Source organism: Centroberyx gerrardi, chromosome 8, assembly GCF_048128805.1.
Source record: "Centroberyx gerrardi isolate f3 chromosome 8, fCenGer3.hap1.cur.20231027, whole genome shotgun sequence".
In the NCBI taxonomy this organism is placed as follows: Eukaryota; Metazoa; Chordata; class Actinopteri; order Beryciformes; family Berycidae; genus Centroberyx; species Centroberyx gerrardi.
The window spans coordinates 25,174,592-25,193,403 of NC_136004.1; the positions used below are offsets into that span (position 1 = coordinate 25,174,592).

The following is an 18,812-nucleotide window of genomic DNA, read 5'->3' on the forward strand; positions in this document are numbered from 1 at the left end:
TTTTGTTTTTTCTCACCACATATCTGAGATTATACGTAGTGTTATGTATTATCAATACTGTATACCATAAAATGTTAAAGGTTCCTTTCAGCTGGTATTTGATGCATAACATGTAATCGTAATACATTATGATGGAATGTATTTGTTTTGTTTAACTGTGTTTTATTTGATTTATAATGTTTGATTTATAATGTTTAGCAAGTCAAGACAAACTCTCTTAGAAGTGGAATTTCATGTAATTTTTCATGTAATTTAATGGAATTTAATTCTGTTTCCTGTCATTCCAATTCAATTCCAATTCTGTTTCCTTAGAGCTGGGTTCAATTCCAATTCCAGTTGCAACTGTAGGAATTGAACTTGGACTTTGTGTCAGCAAAGTTAATCGCACGCTTATGGAGTGATGCATTTAGTGTTTGCAAGGGAAAATGAAAGGCGGCAGGTGTTGCGTGAAGAATAGTCAGCGTTCCTCTGTGAGCTTGTGTTTCCTTAACGACGACAACAGGAATCATCCTGGGGACTCACAGGGAGAAGGGAGCCTACACCTTCTGGTCCTACGCCTTGGGCCTCCCTCTGGCCAGCAGCTCCATCCTCAGCTGGAAGTTCTGCCATGTGCTGCACAAAGTCCTGCGGGACGGTCACCAAAATGTAAGCCTCGACTCCTTTTCTATCCCGATTATTTCAGTCAAATATGTTATATCATGGCGGCGTCTAAGTGGCTCGGTGGGCTAAAGCCATACTGTGACCTCGCAGCATCATGAGTTCAGATATTTCCGACATAAACGGATCGTGGTTGAAGGGAGTATGATGGGTATTTTATGTTTAAAACGGCTGTCAAAGCAGATTTAGTTGTAATAGGAAGTTTTATGACTGAGTGTTATTGGGTTATTCATTCAAATTGACATTACCCTGCTGTCACCTTCACAGAGTCTACAAGACTGCATGAGACATCACAGCACTCTAGTGGAAATTGGAGCACTATGGGTGAGTCCGTGGTTCCGAATTTTTGCACTTTATAGAATGGAGGAATTGAATTTGCTGTGTAAAGTGCTTTGTAGACCTTTTTTTTCTTTGTAGACCTTTTTTTTTCTATTGCATCTTTTGAAAACCACTTAAAAGAAATCCAGCCTTAAAGGATAAGTTTGGCCATTTTGGCCCCCCATATATAATTTGTCTCTTACATACCTGTAGTACTTGGACCTGCAGAGAATATTGACTCCTGAGTCAATGCTGTCGGTTGAAATGGTGAGCTCCATTGCTAGGCCTCTTGCTGCTAACAATGTGCCCAAACAAGATATCTCCAAAAAAGCCATTTGTAGGCTCCACGGGGGAGGTGAGAGTGAACATGAACTTTCACTAATCAGACTGCTGTGGGGTGAAAGTGTGTTACTGGCGGTGTGATCTAGTTTTACGGCCAGTCAGGTCAGATTGTAAACAATTGCACATGGAGATGGGTTTGGTAGAAGACTATCCACTGAGAGGAAATGGTGCTGCTGCTTTCCAGGCTGTGGATATAAATACTTCAGTTGGTTGCCATATCGTTTTCACAGACTGGCTTTTTTGGAGATATTTTGACAAACCTCATTTGGCTGTTAGCAGCAAGAGGCCTAGCAACAGGAGTTCACCGTTTCAACCGACAGCTTTTTTTCCCCTGCTGTTGAGATAAAGCTCGACTTAATGCTCGCTCGTTCACTCTTGTGGTTTCCAGGGCAACCTCCACGACAAATACGGACAGCTGGTGGCTCTATATACTAAGCTGCTCTGTACAAAGATGGAGTTTCATATAAAGGTAAGAGCACGCTCTGCGGTGTGAGCCTGACTGCATGGTTTGTTACCAACATATCATGTAACACATGATATAGCAAAAGTTAGGAATTCATATGAATGGCCACTGGTACTAAGATACCAAAAATGTATCTCAATGCAGCATTCAGAAATCCGACCTAACTTGGAGGCCACAGACGAAGTCCTGGAGCGCGCTGCAGGAACAGACATCAATAATGTGTGAGTCGCTCTCTCTGTACTAGATTATATGCTTTTGATCAATAGATTCTGATTTTTGTTCTTTTTTTCCCAAGAAAGCCATTATAGCTGCCATTCAGACAGGATTGGGAAAGTTGTCTGTTACTGGTTTCTGCTCACCTGCTTTATAATATAATCCAGTGGATTGCTCAAATCCAACTATGTAATCTGATTCATTTCAGTTACTGTTGCCAGTTACAAATCATGTAGAATCTTAAGTTAATATGATAGTTTATTGCAGTTTACTGACATTAACACATCATCTCTACACCCATTGTCAACTATTATTTCAAGATGTGTCCATAACTCCTCAAAGGGTTTTTCCTGGTTGATCTTTCCAAACAATACAACAACTAACCGTGTCTGTTTTTAGGCTTTTTAACTGCAGCAGATCTTAAGCACTACTGGTTCCTTCCAACCCCGTTCATAAAATAAACAGTCAAGACTACAAGCCCTGCTGCTCTTTTCATTTCACAGGAACCCGTTACCATTGTCTCTGAATGGGGCCCTTTCCTTTCTGATAAAGGTATCAACTTTCTCTCCTGCAGGTTCCAGCTCACAGTGGAGGTGTTTGATTACATGGACACAGAGCTGAGGGTGGCGGAGACAGGTGAAAAACCCCCACTCCTACCTTACCTCCGCCCTACCCATCCAAGGAAGGGAAACCCGAGCTACAGTAGAGGGCTGTGGCCTGCTGACATTATCTATTTATGTACCGAGGCCAAGAGACAGTCAAAGAAAGCTTTATTGTGAGCGATTGCTTGCCCTGCCAAGAGAATGTTTCCACATGCACTGTAGTCCATTTTCTTAAAAAAAACAAAACGGAGTTCAGTTGTCCAACTTGATTTTAACTAATGTTCTCCTGTTTTGGCCTAAATCTGTTTTCACCAAAAAGGAAATGCCTGCAATTAGAGGACATTAAGTTGATTTCCTATTGGCAGTAATGGCAGGCTCCTCCCTAGCCTGAAGGGTGTAGGCACCGAATCCTATCTGAACACCATAAACAAACCTCACAACTGTACTGTAAACAAAGTCTGCCAGTCCTACTCCCTGACTGGCCATCTTGTACTCTGGCGGTGTACATGCCTGCGTTCACACTTAATACACACCCTTGTGTTTTCTAACCATTTAAGAGTGGATTATTCATGCACTGTTGCCTCAGTGCTACATTTTTGGGCCAGTGACTCACCATGGCACAAACAAAAGCCTTGCTAGTGTTCGGCATGTGCTTGTGTATTTACTGTGGGCAGAGGTGTGACCAAGTCAACTTTGCTCAAGTCCCAAGTCAGTCTCAAGTCTTGAGGAACAAGTCTCAAGTCTAAATGTAGAACACCAAGTCAAGTCAGAACAAAGTCCAGTATCAATTTAATATCTTAATCCTCGATGAAATATAGATTTGATAGTATAAAAACTTGGTAAGTGCATCATTTCTATAATTCAGTTTCAACTTCAATAAATTCAATCATTCCATAGAAATTCAGAAAGCAGAATTTAAATTCAGTCGTCTCATGTTTCATCTAAGTCATTTACATAAACACAAGATCTTTTGTCAAGACTTTAAAAACCTTTTAAAGTCATCAAAGTACAAGTCAAGTCTCAAGTCACCAAAACCAAAGACAAGTCAAGTCTCAAGTATTCTCTTCATGAATCAACTCAAGTCTCAAGCAACTAGAATTGTGACTCGAGTCCCTACCTCTGACTGTGGGGATACTTACATGTACGCTTATGTCTCTGATCTGTCTTTCCCAGTGATCCGGCAGCTCAACACGTCCATCGCCATCTCCACTCTCACGTCAGGCCAGTGTCGCCTGTCGCCGCTCATCCAGGTTGTCCAGGACTGTAGCCACCTCTACCACTTTACTGTCAAGCTGCTCTTCAAGCTGCATGCCTGTAAGAACAATCATTACTTAACAAAAGAAAATGCCATTCAGCGTAACATCCAAGCACCTAGAAAATGTCTTAAATGTCCTACACTGCCTGTCAAAAGTGTGGGGACACTTTGCCTTTTCTAAATTAAAGTACTATTTGATTTTATCTGTTGTTTTTCAATGAAGAAGTAAAGGGAAAAAATGCCTGCAATGCTTTTCTCAACATAAAATAGCTATTTTCTAATACTTTGGATATATTTATTCAACACTCAGCTTCATGTTCATCTTCTTTGGCATGAAGAGAAAGTTTTTCATGGCAGAGCGTCTCCGAGGAACGCCTGGAAAAACTGACTGTTGGCATGAAGAAAGTGTGAGCAGCAGTTACAGCTGCACACACGTGTAGCCGTATAGTTTGTTTTAGTGTTAACCTCACAAATATTTGCATGCATGATTGCTTTTCTCTCAAACTAAACCTAGTTAGTCTTTAATGGGGTTAAGTTGTTGCAAACCGACAAAGAAAACATGCTTATTTATTCAATATTTTGTCCCCAAACGTTTGATGGGCAGTGTACATCGTTAAAGTTAAATGCAAGTAAGTGTGGTATTATTCAAGATATTGCCCTCATATATGGTTGAAGATGCACTGACTTGGATAAGAGTGTCCCAAAGTAGTGTCTAATGATAAAAATTTAGTGCCGTGTTGTGGATTTCAGGTCTCCCTGCCGACACTTTGCAAGGACACCGTGATCGTTTCCATGACCAGTTCCACAGGTACGTTATCCAAGGCCTCGGGCGACGACTGAATGAGGGCGAGAGCGGCGAAGGGGAGAGACTCATTATAGCATAGGAACATAAGCCTGCCTCGCCTTGTCACTACACCGCTCTAACCTGATGCAAATACGCTCATTACCGCTTCCCATCCCCCACCCATTTGTGGTGTGGTGTGTCATTGGGTGTCACTGTCACGGTCACATTTATTTCTTTACCGATGAGCGCAGAGCAGAGGCGGCAGGGTGTGGGGGAGCTGGTGACGTTTTCCATTAGAGTCACATGTCTAGTAATTGCCACAGAAGCTGTAGTGTTCAACTGTTTTACCTCATGTTTCCGCTATCTCACATAGTGTTCCTGCAAACTGTTATGAAGCTATGAAAAATATGATAAGTCTGGAAAATATGGCATGAAATTCTCTGGAAGAATGTACTAATTCCAGATTATGTTTTCAAATATAAGTGTGAAATGCAGTATGTCAATATTAACATATGCTGTTTGAATGTAAGGTGTATATTTATATGGTAAATTCTTTCTTCATTGTCCCACAGCCTTAAGACCTTCTTCAACAAAGCCAGAGACATGCTGTACTTCAAGAGACTGATCCAGATCCCCAAGCTGCCTGATGTAAGAGCACAGAGGGATGGGGAGAGGTGGGGTGTTGGATGACCAAGACCACACCATAAACCTTATATCGCTTATACTCATATCTTGTATCTCCAAATTGGGGGAAAAAACAGCCTGATTTTTTTAGACTGACGGTCACTCGTTGTTGTAATTTGACACTGAGTTTTTAAAGGTTCTTGTACTTTTTTGAGTACCTTTTAAAGTCAGTAATTTTACTTTTACTTAAGTAGATTTTTACTGAAGTATTGTACTTGGCTACATTTTAAATCACATACATTACAGAGTACAGATTTTGTGGCTCTTCATAAGCAACAGAAACTGGACAATCATAAATTGGCAAATTGGAAATTTTTAAATGTTTTTTCCAATTAAAATAAATCTAGTTTGAACTCTGTCCTCTCGTCCTTTTACAGTTGCAGAGAAGGATCACTTGTAACACTGTTCTCTTTTCTAAAAATGTAACTCGGTAACTTTTACTCTGAGTACATTTTAAATGAACTACTTTTTACTTTTACTTCAGTACATTTTTACACCAGCACTTTCACTTCTACTTAAGTAAAATATCAGCAAAGTAACAATACTTCTACTTGAGTAGGACATTCTAGTACTTTTTCCACCACTGATTTTAACCTAGACGCACTTTGCGTCCGTCTTCCGTTCCAGTCCCCTCCTAACTTCCTGCACGCCGCCTCGCTGGCCAAGCATGTGAAGCCGGTGGTGGTCATTCCTGACGAGGACGAACCTGAGCAGCAAGACGACGACGACGACGACCCCGAGCCTCTGATCGAGGTCAGCGACGTCCCGACAGCCAGCATGCAGCCACAACCCCAGGTATGTCGCATAGGTCACACAGATGCATGCATGTACACACACACACACACACACACACACACACACAGTAGTAGTAGCATGAAGTAATGCATGGTTTATTTTCATTTTCTTTTAGCAATTTGACATATTTGATCAGACGTTTGGACCTCCCAACGGAGGCTTTGATGACAGGTGAGCCAGCGTGTTTTTCCATTGTGTATTGTGACTATTAAATATCGTATTTGGTTGAGGAATACACCCGACCACTGTGTCTAACTGTGCGTTATCTGGTCCGGCAGGGATCTCCAGATTGAGAGCCTTAAAGGAGACTTGGAGTTGTTGAGAGCGGAGCTGGAGAGAGTCAAAGCAGAGGTAAGGAGCCTGATTAGATTTGACCGTGAATCGCCCCATGAAGTCGGTTGCTTAGTTTTCAGACTTGTGTTTTTTGTGTATAAGAGAGGGGCGACTAGTAGAGGACATTGTTGATGTGTAAAGGAATCTGGGTCATGTGTTGGGCGGATGCAAATACTGGCCTTGACACGCGGAATGTAGCAAGTAGCCTCAAAATGGGAGGAGTCTCCAGTTGTGATTTTGACGTGGATTAGATTCCAGCTCAAAACGTTGGTTGCCCGTCGTCCCTTTTCTCTCTCCCCTATGTTTCCTGTCTTTTTCTATTGAATACTGTCAAAGCAGATATAAAGATAAAGATTGGAAGTGACATCTGGCCTGCAGTGAGAGGAGACTGAATGCATCTGGTGGAATGAAAATTGTGTGATTCTTATGTCGAACACTGAGGAAACTGTTTATACCCACTCCAGTTTCTTTTCCCTAGAGTTGACATCAGTGCCTACAATGATGATAAGTTGTATTCGTTGCTGTTGGTCAGTCTTCCCTGTACTGTGGTGTTGATCTCTCTCTTCGCCTCCCTCAGGCTCAGCGCTACATCACGCAGCTCAAGTCCCAGATCAACAGTTTGGAGGCGGAGCTAGAAGAGCAGCGGGCGCAGAAGCAGCGCGCCCTGGTGGAGAATGAGCAGCTGCGCATGGAGCTGGAGGCCACGCGCCGCCGAAACGCAGAGCATGAGGGCTTACAGGCCACGTTCAGTGAGGCAGAGAGTAAGACACCCACTTGAGACTCTCTCTCTCACACACACACACACATGAACACAGACTGGAGCTGAACAATTCATCGAAAACAAAATCTAAATGCGATTAATTGCTTAAGAGAGAGGCGTCCAAACTGGATTTCTAAACAAGGTGTTTTAGTGCTGCAGGTAATCTTTGGTCCATGAATCAAGTATAATATTGGTGAAAACCTTTCATCATACTCAAACTCCTGCACACCGACATCTATTTTTTTTAACAGAATGACTTTTCTTTAAACAGTTTTAAAGTTTGAAATGAAATGACAAGAAAAATTTGAAACTTGAAAACGTGATTATAAATTCCAGTTTAAATCGGAATTACAATATTCTGTCAAATAATCCCAATTCGATTTATTTTGTCAGTGTCTTTAAGCCCTAATGCAGACTGTCCATACACTAACACTGCGTTTCGTTCCTGTGCAGAAAGAGCCCAGTCCACTGAGCAGCGATACAACAAGCTGAAGGAGAAGCACACGGAGCTGGTGGCCAGCCATGCCGAACTACTCAGGAAGGTGCAGACAGACCACTAACCAGTCCAGACGTAGCATGTTTTTAAATTGTATGTCAGCGCCTCACGGTGTGAATTGTCTGCGTTAACGCCAAATGTGTTAATGTGCCAACAGAGCGCAGACACCGTGAAGATGCTGTCAGCAACCCAGCAAACCCAGGAGGAAGTGGAGAGGACCAAACAGCAGCTGTCGTTTGAGGTGGATCGGATCAAACAGGACGCCGATATGAAGGTTGGTGGCGTGTGATTTGTGCTTTGAAAATTGAAGGTAACACTGCAGAATAGATGCCAGTAATTCATGTTTGTTGTGTCCTCGCTATAGCTGGAAGAACAGAAGTTTGAGATGGAGAAGCTGAGGAGAGAGCTGGAGGAGAAGATGGCAGAAGTGTTGCGCATCAAGGCGACTCTGCAGGGCAGCGAGAAGGTGAGTGTGTTGTGAGAATGCAAGAAAGACCTGGATGATTAGGTTTTCCGGAGATTGAGTTTATCTAATTTGCCACGATTTAGCAGGTAAAGTTTAGGTTGGTATCATATTGTGTGTTTGGAGGCTCATCTCACACATTTTTGGATGGAGTTCCCTCCAGAAACTAACAGCCATCTGCCTCTCCTGGCTTCCTCACTTTGTCTCCTTTCCATCCCTCTCTCATTTCCCAGGCCGGGGAGCAAATGAACAGCTCAATGACATCTCTGCAGGCGGAGAAGGAGCGTCTGATGCGATCTGTGAGCGAGAAGGAGGCGGAGCTGTCGTCTCTGCGTCAGGCTGCGCAGGTGCAGCAGTCGTCACTTCAGCAGGAGCGCGAGAGGAGCAGCAGGGAGCTGGGAGATCTGCAGGGCAAACTGCAGGAGAAGGTCAGTCAGGACAACGGAGCCCAGCAGAGTCCAGATCAGCAGACTTGTCTCCCACTCACTACGCTTAATTGAGTTGTATTCAGCAGTATTTCAGTTCTGTCAACTAAAACTGAAGCAAAGGCCCACCAGCTCTTGGTAGAAGTGTTTTTTTTTATGATCCCAGGTATCACTCTCCACTCAACATGCACAAAAATGTATAAATATCTGTAAAAATTCATTTTTTTTTAAAAGAATGACTGACTTAAGACTGCCCTTGAGGAGTCCTAGAGTCCTAGAGTGAGATATTTGAACCTCAAACTGCTTCAGTGGAGCTGCCTAGTGGCCAAAAGTGGAAGGCTGGAGTTTTCCTGAGCAGCTGCCAAGAGTGAATGTGCATAATTGTAAGAATGTGAAGCGAGGTAATTGGTGGGAAAAGAGCATGCATGCTCAGCAACCCTTCTAGGTTAAATAATGGCAAAACAAAAAAAAAAACACCAATAGATTTTCAAAACAAAGCAGAGCGTGGGTGTAAAAGGACAGATGCAAATCTTCCAGCCGGACCCACATGCACTTCCCTGCTCTCTGTGCTCTACTGCAGCGGTTCTCAGTGTGGGGTCTGGCCCAGCAAACTGATGAATTGTTAAACTTCATGATTATTTCATTTACAATAAGTTAACAGTTAATTGACTGTTTTGATCATAGTTTCACTGTTTTCTCTCTACAGATTAGTCTTGGAATTCTGGACAAAATCATATCTAACAATAAAAATATTTTCAGATTTGGGTCCGAGAGACAAAATCTCATCAAATGGAGTCTGTGGCTCTAATGTGGGCTACATTAGGGTCCTTAATATGAAAAAGGTTGAGAGTCAATGCTCTGCTGCACCCAAATAATGGTAGGGCAGGGGCTCACTTTGGCCAATTTTAGCCTAACAGTAACTGCTCTGTTTGTTGGTGAAACTGTCAGATGGGGTATAGTGCGCATACTGTGCAAATGTCAGGATTGGCTATGATTTGTTCTCTTCAAAGGTTGCCATGGACAGGAGACGGGTTGCATGAGATATTGCGATGCACTTGTGATCTACTAAAAATCTACCTTGCTCTCATGTCATGTACACTGCCCATCAAACGTTTGGGGACACCTAGCTTTTGAAAGTGTTAAATAAAATGTTAATAAATAAGCATGTTTTCTTTGTCGGTTTAGTTTGAGAAAAGAAATCATACATGCAAATATTTGTGGCGATAGCACCAAAACAATTAAACTATACGTTCATAAAAACAACTCCATTAGCAGCTGTAGCTGATGCACACACGTTCTTCATGCGAACAGTCAGCTTTTCCAGGCGTTCCTCTGAGACGCTCTGCCGTGAAAAACCTTCACTTCATACCAAGGAAGACACTTTGATGAACATGAAGCTGAGTGTTGAATAAATATATCCAAAGTATTAGTAAATAGCCATTTATCTTATGTTTCCCTTACTCTTTCATTGAAAAATAACAAGAGAAATTCAAATTGTACTTGTACTAAATTTAGAAAAGGCAAGGTGTCCCCATACTTTCGATGGACGGTGTATGTCACCATAATTTTCTTGTCCTCCTCTTGTCCATTCTCCTCACTTATTGCACTGTGTGATGTGTCATGCTTGTTTTTGCTCTGTTTTGTTATTTGCGTGCATGTGTGCGTGCCTGCGTGTTTGTGCATGTGTATGTAGACAAGTCGGGAGGAGCAGCTGAGGCAGAAGCTTCTGGAAGAACAGTTCGCCCTGCTGCAGGGAACCGTCACCGAGGCAGAGAGCATCATCGAAGATGCCGTTGCTAAGCTCGACGATCCCCTCCACATACGCTGCACCAGCTCCCCAGGTCAGACACTTACTCTGTGTTATTATAATACATAACGGCAATAAACTTAATGTGTATGGCACTGTTCAAAACAGAGCTACGAGACAATAAAAAAAAAAAAAAAAACAAATAAGATGATAAAAAATGAAAATTCCTGTCATGCATTTAAAGCAGGGCAACAGAAGAACAAAAAATGAGATGAGACAATGAGAATGAAATAAGTAAAAAAACAAAAACAAAGTATGTGTTTCTAAGCCCATTCCCAAGCCAGCCAAGGCCCAGTTGTCAGGTGATCTTTAGCCTAGACTTTGAAGCCTTGAAGACTTACGGCAGACATGCTATATCTATCTATTCATGCAGGAGACGTTAAGCTTTACAGGGGTTTTTCTATTTACATTCTTTTGCTTTCTTACGTTCCCTGCTGCTGCCCATCTCCCCTCCACACACAGATTATCTCATAAGTCGGGCAGAAGCCACACTGGGCTCCATCGACAAAGTGAAAAAGGGCCATGCAGACTTTCTGGGCAACATGGGGGGTAAGTTGCTCGGTTTCTAGTACCCACACAGACATTATTATGGACAGAGCGACAGTGCATGGCTGTTACGCATTTATGTTCATGAATGTGACGCACTGCCCCCCCCCCCTTCTCTCTCTCTCTCTCTCTCTCTCTCTCTATGTTCTTGTAACCAGATGCTGGAGGGCTGCTGAGGGCTCTGACCCAGTTCTCCCACTTGGCTGCGGATACGATCATTAACGGCAGCGCCACTGCACACATGGCGCCCACTGACCATGCAGACCGTAAGGAAAATCTCAGAATTTTCCACTGGCATTATTCCAATTATTCTTACATTAATATTAGCATGCATTACTCTCCCCACCCACACACATGCACATACATACACTACCAGTCAAAAGTTTGGACACACCACATTTTTCTTTCTTTTTACTATTTTCCACATTTGAGAATAATAGTAAAGACAAATGATGAAATAACACAAATGGAATTATGCAGTGACCAAAAAAGTGTTCAAATCAAAAACAAATCAAAACTATCTTATAGTTTAGATTCTTTAAAGTAGCCTTGATGGAAAGGCAAAGGCTTTGGAAAGAAATTCATATACAGGCATCAACTTCACTATTAATATTTGTCTAAGAAACAAGTTTCAAGCATTTAAGCATAAGCATTTAGATCAAAATGGCTTTAACATAATGAAAAACAAAGTACATTCAATCAGGTGTGTCCAGACTTGACTTGACTGGTAGTGTATCTCCATTTATGCAAAAATGTTTTCAGTTTTAACAGCACTTAAACGTCAGTTTACATTGTAATACAGCAAAGAATGCAGCAATAAAGATGATGGCTGATCACTGCTCCTTTACACCCTGCAGGACTGACAGAGAATTGCAGAGGTTGTGGCACTCAGAGTCTGCAGTTCTTGAAGGACCTGAAGGCCAAGGCCACCCTGCAGAGCGCAGACCCAGCCTCCATTCGCATAATTGTTCAAAAGATCCTCCACTTGGGCCAGGTGAGAGATCGGGGCTTGGGAAATGCAAGGAAGTTGGAGCCAAAGATAAATATTTACAGTATATTCATTTCAATAATACAATGTACCATAAAATGTCCAGTAATGGCCATAATGAGATGTAACTTTGAATGCAAAGAACAGACACCACAAGTTATGCTTGTGGATTTTCTAATGCAGGATCCAAAGAACAAAAACTGCAACTTTCACTAGTGTTGCAATCGAATGTATCTGGTCACACAAGTAGTACAAATAACAAACCCTCAACTGCTTATCTGCTGTTTATTTAGGCGACACACCAAGGTTCAATGTTCTTTATTCATGAAGAAAGAAAAGCCAGCACTCTTAATGTCCTTTTATCATATATTTGAATGGGCAGCTATAGAGCACGACCGATTGCTGAAACGCGTCCGTCGTTTGTGCTCTATAGCTGCCCATTCAAATATATGATAAAAGGACATTAAGAGTGCTGGCTTTTCTTTCTTCATGTATTAATCTTTGGCCGTGCACCTAAGGAGGATTTTTTTGACCGAGTTGTGCTCGCATTTGGCGGAGTTTGGACAATGTTCTTTATTGTCATAAGCACAACAAAACAGCAGAAGCAGATAATGCTAGACCAAGACCCTACGCTTGTCTCTGTCCACTGGATGAGCAGAGCCACGCTTCCCGGCATACGCACTTCAAACTGTTAAACCTCAAAATGTTCCACCCTGAGGGGATTGAATGGTGATGTGTCTACAGCCCAGCACAAAACTCTCTTTGTCACATATTGACTGACAAACAGGTGCAATGCTGTAGGCTGTAGTCCACACAAGCACTGGAGTTAATGAATTTCAAGGCTGAATGTGACTGACTGAGGGTTGTTTGCCTATTTTAAACACACTGACTCATCGCAGCTTAAGGAACCAAGAAAAACACAAAAACAAAGCAAGTGGGCGAATCAACAACATCAACAAAGTTTACCAGGCCCTGATGTACTTTTGATGCGAATATATATTTCTAAACAATAATAGAATCAACCAGATTCTTCAACATTTGGCAATTTCAATTTTCACCTGGTCTATTTTGAGTCCTTTCCAATATTGTTCACTTGTGCTTTTCTTTGTCTTGACCGATCATTTCTCCTCTTCTCTAATTTCCAGGAACTGCGGCCGAAAGGCATGGACGTGCGTCAGGATGAGCTGGGAGATCTGGTCGATAAGGAAATGGCTGCAACATCAGCGGCTATTGAGGAGGCAGTCCGCAGGATTGATGTAAGTAGTATATGAGTAATAAATCTCAGTACAAGATGTGTTAAATTCCTTGTCTGATACTGTGTGTGTAAATTCTAATACTGCACAGTGTAACTGACGAGTCCTGTATGGTTCTGTGTATAGGAAATGATGAATCAGGCACGAAAGGACACATCCGGAGTTAAACTGGAGGTCAATGAAAGGTTTGTTCTTTTTGGGACTTTGTATATTTAAACAAGAGAAACACCGTTTGTAATAAGATGCATCCTCCCTCCGAGTTTCATCAAAATGGGGCTGCTGGTGTAGCAGTTATGGCCTTTAATTTTTTTTTATTTTGCCCTTTAATTATAACGCACCTGGCTTGTTGCCTGTTGCATGCCATCCTTTCTCTTTCTGCATGCCGTCCTTTCTCTCTGCTGTCTTTCCTGTCATTCTCCACTATATATTGTTCAATGAAGCAGAATGCCGTCGTTTAAAAAGTACTTTGTCAACTTCTTATCTCTGTTAATCGTTTTATTTCTTTATCATATTTCTCTCCGTTATAGAATCCTCAACAGCTGCACAGACCTGATGAAGGTAGGTTGCTCTGTTTGAACTAATGCATATTCTGTACTATAATAGTCTACATTATACATATCCTATTTTCTTAGTTAACATATTTAATGAACATGCATTTCTCTGGTGCTCTTCTCTTATTACCATTCACTCTCCCTTAGGCCATCCGCTTGCTGGTCCTGGCATCTACAGACTTGCAGAAGGAGATCGTGGAGAGCGGGAGGGTGAGTCAGCTGAGACTGAGGCAGCTCAGTCTTCTTACAGTCGGACAGTTCTCTTTATCTCGGACGTACCGCTGAGCTGCTCTGCTCCACGCAGAACCACAGCTGGACTGACATTTCTAATCTCTTGCTTGTCAAGGGCGCAGCCACCATTAAAGAGTTCTACGCCAGGAACTCTCGCTGGACCGAGGGACTCATCTCTGCCTCCAAGGCCGTGGGATGGGGAGCCACACAGATGGTGTAAGTCCTGAGTTACATGGGACATTCCAGTTTATAATCTTTTGTATTTAAAGGTGTTTGGTGTAGCATCTTTAAACATCATTATATTATTGTCAACTTAATTGTGATAACTTGGTATAATAACTGTAAACAAATCATCGAGACAGTTGGAGGATGTACCTGTGGCACACAATTTAAAATGTACTGTTGAGGCTGGTTGGGGAAGTCAGTGTTCTTGGCGATGGTCTCATTTGTTTACAGTAATTATACTCCTGTCTCAAAATAAATGTGGTAATGATTTATTGATGTTAAATGTGGTAATGATTTATTGATGTTAAAATGCTACATGTGGCACCTTTTAAACAATCTATGGCATAGAAGTTAGACAGTGTGCAGGGCTCTAAATTTTAAGCTAAGAGGAATAAAGTTGCATGATTTCTTTACCTGTTTCCACACAGGGAGTCTGCTGATAAGGTGGTGCTGCACACAGGCAAGTATGAGGAGTTGATCGTCTGCTCCCATGAGATAGCTGCTAGCACAGCGCAGCTGGTCGCTGCCTCTAAGGTAAGAACCTGACACACATACACAGCCTCTCGTTACCGCTGTGTCCAAGAAATACACAACGAAACTGAATGCACTGCATTTTATGATAACTGTCACATTGTGAAAATCACATTCTCCACTTTTCTAAGACAGTGGTAACGTAGAAAACATCATTTCTGTTTGCATCATCACATGGGAGAGCTAATCAACCAGATTACATTTCAACAAGCAACAGTTACAAAGTTGCAAATGTAATGTGAAGTCTGGAGTGTCTCCTCTTTTTCTCCTTTCTCCTTTGCGTACCAACGTGATTTCTGTGACTGCGTTTGTCCTGTTTGGTGTCTAAACTGCATGTGGTCTCACTCAACCCCTGTCATCTGTTCTCAGGTTAAGGCGGACCGCAACAGTAAGAAGCTGACAAGCCTCCAGCAGGCTTCTCGCTATGTGAATGAAATGGCAGCTAATGTAGTGGCTTCGACCAGGACGGGCCAGGAACACCTAGAGGACAAGGGTTAGTGTGACGAGATCTGAGTGCTACAGACGGTTACAGACTCTGATGAGCGACCTGGCTGTTTTTGCCAGCGCCAAAACAACATTTCTGTGTTTTATATGTGCGCTTCTCATGTTGCAGATACCATGGACTTCTCTGGAATGTCCCTCATCAAGTTGAAAAAAGAAGAAATGGAGTCACAGGTAAGTAGTAGGCGTGGGACTGTGAGCGGTTTAGAGAGCAGGAGTGAATGCACAAAGTTGCAAGTTGTCATATGTTTACATATAATCATTAAAACATGGCATGATATAACATGGCAGTACATGGTGCAGCAGTTACAAATGACATTACAAAAAAAGAACATTCCTTCAGCATTTTATGAACTATAGACGCAACTTTCGAGAATCTAATGACAAGAAAGAAAGAAATTTGAACTTATTTTCCTGAACTACAACTATCCACTGTTTAGACTGTTTAGGCATTTGTAACGCATGCAAATGGGCAACGATCACTGAAATCATCAGCAAAGACACCTGTCACAGGGCACTTCTGTAATCTATTTGTTACTATACAGTTCAGAAGGAAACGTTTTGATGCTTTCTATTAGGACGAGTTGGTTTCACTATTGTCATATTCCATGCATTATAAATTTCTTCAATTTTATGTGAGATTGGAGACCGTCATAGAAGACCCACACTTAGGCTTGGGCCGACATTCAATATTATCGAATATTCGCGATATGTTCTGCGGTATTGAATATTGTAAGAGCAAATTTATAGGCTTATTATTAATAGCCTAGAAATGTGATGTGATTTAGAAGAAATAAAATAAAAACAAACAAAAAAAGGAAAAACCTGGAAAAAAAAAATAAAATACGACAGAGACCCTCCCGCGATAATATCGTATATCGTGATATTTTGGTGGGACAGCATCGTGATATAAAATTTTGGATATCGCCCAAACCTACCTACACTACTCTGCCATGAACTGTTTGATTTCCTCGATTGACATTCAGGGCTTGGCATTCAGCTGGCTTGGCACAGATAACAGTTCAGCAGTTTTGACCATAGAAACCCACCTGATCGTTTTCTGTTTCTTGTGCGTTTGCCCCTCAGGTGAAGGTGCTAGAGTTGGAAAGTCAGCTGGAGAACGAGCGCCTGCGCCTGGGCGAGCTGAGGAAGAAACATTACTCGGTAGCCGGCGTTCCCCTGGAGCAGATCTCCGAGGGAAACGGCTTGAGCTCCTCGCCGGCCCATCCTGCCCCTCAGTCGCCCAAACCCACCAAACCTGCCGTCATGAGGAAACCCGCGTTGGCCCAGAAACCCAACATACCACCCAAAAATACGGTAAGGGCCATGAAGAGAAGGCTGTGTGTTTTGTTTTCAGAAAATAATATATATGAGAAAATAAGATATGACTTGTTTTTTTGTTTTGTTTATTTTTTTAGACATTTTTCACCTTTATGCGACAGTTGAAAGCAGAGACAGATAGGAAAGACTGGGGGAGAGGGGGATGACATGATGGTGACAGATATGACTTGTTGACAGATCTGGGGACTCAAGTCACATGACTTGGACTTGAGTCAGACTCGAGTCACAATTTTAATTGTTTGAGACTTGACCTGATGTATGAAGAGAATACTTGAGACTTGACTTGACTTGGGTTCTGGTGACTTGGGACTCTGCTTTGACTTGTACTTTGATGACTTGAAAAGCTTTCTAAAGTCTTGACAAAAGATCTTGTGTTTGTGTAAATGACTTAGATTGAAAGTGATGAGATTTGTTCCACCAGACGACTGAATTTAAATTCTGTTTACTGAATTTGTATGGAATGATTGAATTTATTGAAGTTGAAACTGATTATAGAAATCAAACTCATGATGCTCTTACCAAGTTTTTATCCTATTAAAACCATATTGCATTGAAAAGTCCTAGATATTCAGTTTTCTTTAAGATATTAAATTGATACTGGACTTTTGTTCTGACTTGACTTGGTGTTCTACATTTAGACTTGAGTCTTGACATTAATGGAATGGACTAGACTTGGACTTGAGACTTGCGCCTTAAGACTTGAGTCTGACTTCACTGGTCACTCTTCTGCTTGTTGACACCTCACATTCTCCAATTCTTTTCTCTCATCTGTACATTGCAGTTTAAGTAAATGCCTGAGCAGAAGAGGAGAATGCTTCACCGGTGGACGGTTGGATTGATCGGAGCAAGATCGCCTCTTTGTGAACGTAGGGTTCCTTTTTAGCTGCATGCTGACAATCCTCTGTCTCATCCTGAGTCTTAACTGTTCTCCCTTCCTCCTTTTTTTTTTTTTTTTTTTCTTTTTTGGCAAATTTTGACCTCAAGCCTGATTTTTGACCCTTGATGCCTGTAAGAGATTCGCTGTCTGTGCCCCTGTTTTTTTTTTAAGATGCGTAACTTGTGCCGCCAAGGCTCTACCCTTTTTTATTTTAGCATTTGGCATCAAGAACAAAAATGGGAAATATTCTACTTTTAAGTCGTGCAAAATTGTTTTTACTGCATCACCACTGTATTATTAAACTTTTAGATGAATAACACTACTGCTTTTAGAATAAGGATATTGATGATAATAACCGCAAAATGACAGCATATCATGGACTTGTATGTGAATAATTAAATTAGATCATGTTTGGGACGACCTAGTTTTATTTTGGCATTATTTTGGACGCTCATTATGGAGCGTCTCACATGTTTTTTTTCTTAATGTACACTGTATGCTATTTATGTTGTGGTGGGTGGTGAAAAAAAAACTAGGGAAGCGCGTCATGTAAGTCCATGTTGCTGCAGAAGTTTTAGGTACCTCCAGCTTTGCCTCCATGAAGGACGGTGTTCCTCTACTCACGTGCAAAAATAGCTTTCTGTCTCTCTACAGTACCAGATTGTCACTTAGGCCTTGAAATGTACTGTACTAATACATTTAAATATTATCTACAAGGACATACAGTCTGTATCGGTGTGTGTGCATCTCACACCAGTTATAATTTATATTATTACTACAGTCGTCTCTTGAATGTCCCTCTGAATGAAGAAAAACTGGATATTGTGTAAATGCGTATTGATAGATTTAATGCCGGCACACAAATAAAAGGATGTAGGCGTCTTTGTTAGTCATCACATGCTTCTCTTAGGCTGAAAATGGAAAACTAGGGTTAGTGTATGATGGTGTTAAACTCCTCTTTTGCCTCTGGGAGCTTTTCTTAAAGGGTCTTAAAATGCATCTTTTTATGTTCTGTCCTTTTCCTCTGTATGAAATGTCTTTATACACTCAGATCTATTAATATATTTTAGTAAAGATAATGGTGGTTTCTCCTTGTAAGAAGTGTACATGTCAAACGAATAAACAATAAATGTTTGATTTAATGTCTCATTGTGTTGCTTCGTTTTGTTCAAGCGAGTCACTTCCAACAAATATTTGTCCTGCAGATATTTCATTGTACTATGTTAGACTATATAGCCTTTTATATAATTTTAACTCGCAACTGAAAACAGCTAAATACACCAGAAGATGAAAGCCTCTGTTTTTCCTGACCACAAACTTTTGTCTACTTGAATGCTCATACATTCTTAGACATCTCCTATTGTAGGCTAA

The 18,812-nt window shown here is 41.5% G+C and overlaps 1 protein-coding gene across 1 annotated transcript in view; it reads left to right on the forward strand.

The window, feature by feature from the left end:
- hip1rb (huntingtin interacting protein 1 related b) overlaps positions 1–18,583 on the forward strand; it is a 28,998-nt gene extending 10,415 nt beyond the window's left edge. The window contains exons 3-32 of the mRNA XM_071920372.2: positions 503–645; positions 925–981; positions 1,706–1,786; positions 1,925–2,001; positions 2,568–2,629; positions 3,769–3,909; positions 4,601–4,658; positions 5,207–5,282; positions 5,946–6,113; positions 6,229–6,284; positions 6,392–6,464; positions 7,024–7,207; positions 7,660–7,748; positions 7,860–7,976; positions 8,067–8,168; positions 8,399–8,593; positions 10,284–10,431; positions 10,860–10,946; positions 11,102–11,209; positions 11,801–11,937; positions 13,077–13,187; positions 13,311–13,369; positions 13,712–13,742; positions 13,883–13,945; positions 14,082–14,182; positions 14,620–14,725; positions 15,092–15,215; positions 15,336–15,397; positions 16,310–16,540; positions 17,346–18,583. Coding sequence (XP_071776473.1) covers positions 503–645; positions 925–981; positions 1,706–1,786; positions 1,925–2,001; positions 2,568–2,629; positions 3,769–3,909; positions 4,601–4,658; positions 5,207–5,282; positions 5,946–6,113; positions 6,229–6,284; positions 6,392–6,464; positions 7,024–7,207; positions 7,660–7,748; positions 7,860–7,976; positions 8,067–8,168; positions 8,399–8,593; positions 10,284–10,431; positions 10,860–10,946; positions 11,102–11,209; positions 11,801–11,937; positions 13,077–13,187; positions 13,311–13,369; positions 13,712–13,742; positions 13,883–13,945; positions 14,082–14,182; positions 14,620–14,725; positions 15,092–15,215; positions 15,336–15,397; positions 16,310–16,540; positions 17,346–17,354 — 3,056 coding nt within the window. The 3' untranslated portion in view covers positions 17,355–18,583. The remainder of the gene's footprint in view (positions 1–502; positions 646–924; positions 982–1,705; positions 1,787–1,924; positions 2,002–2,567; positions 2,630–3,768; positions 3,910–4,600; positions 4,659–5,206; positions 5,283–5,945; positions 6,114–6,228; positions 6,285–6,391; positions 6,465–7,023; positions 7,208–7,659; positions 7,749–7,859; positions 7,977–8,066; positions 8,169–8,398; positions 8,594–10,283; positions 10,432–10,859; positions 10,947–11,101; positions 11,210–11,800; positions 11,938–13,076; positions 13,188–13,310; positions 13,370–13,711; positions 13,743–13,882; positions 13,946–14,081; positions 14,183–14,619; positions 14,726–15,091; positions 15,216–15,335; positions 15,398–16,309; positions 16,541–17,345) is intronic.
- The last annotated feature ends 229 nt before the right edge of the window (positions 18,584–18,812 follow it).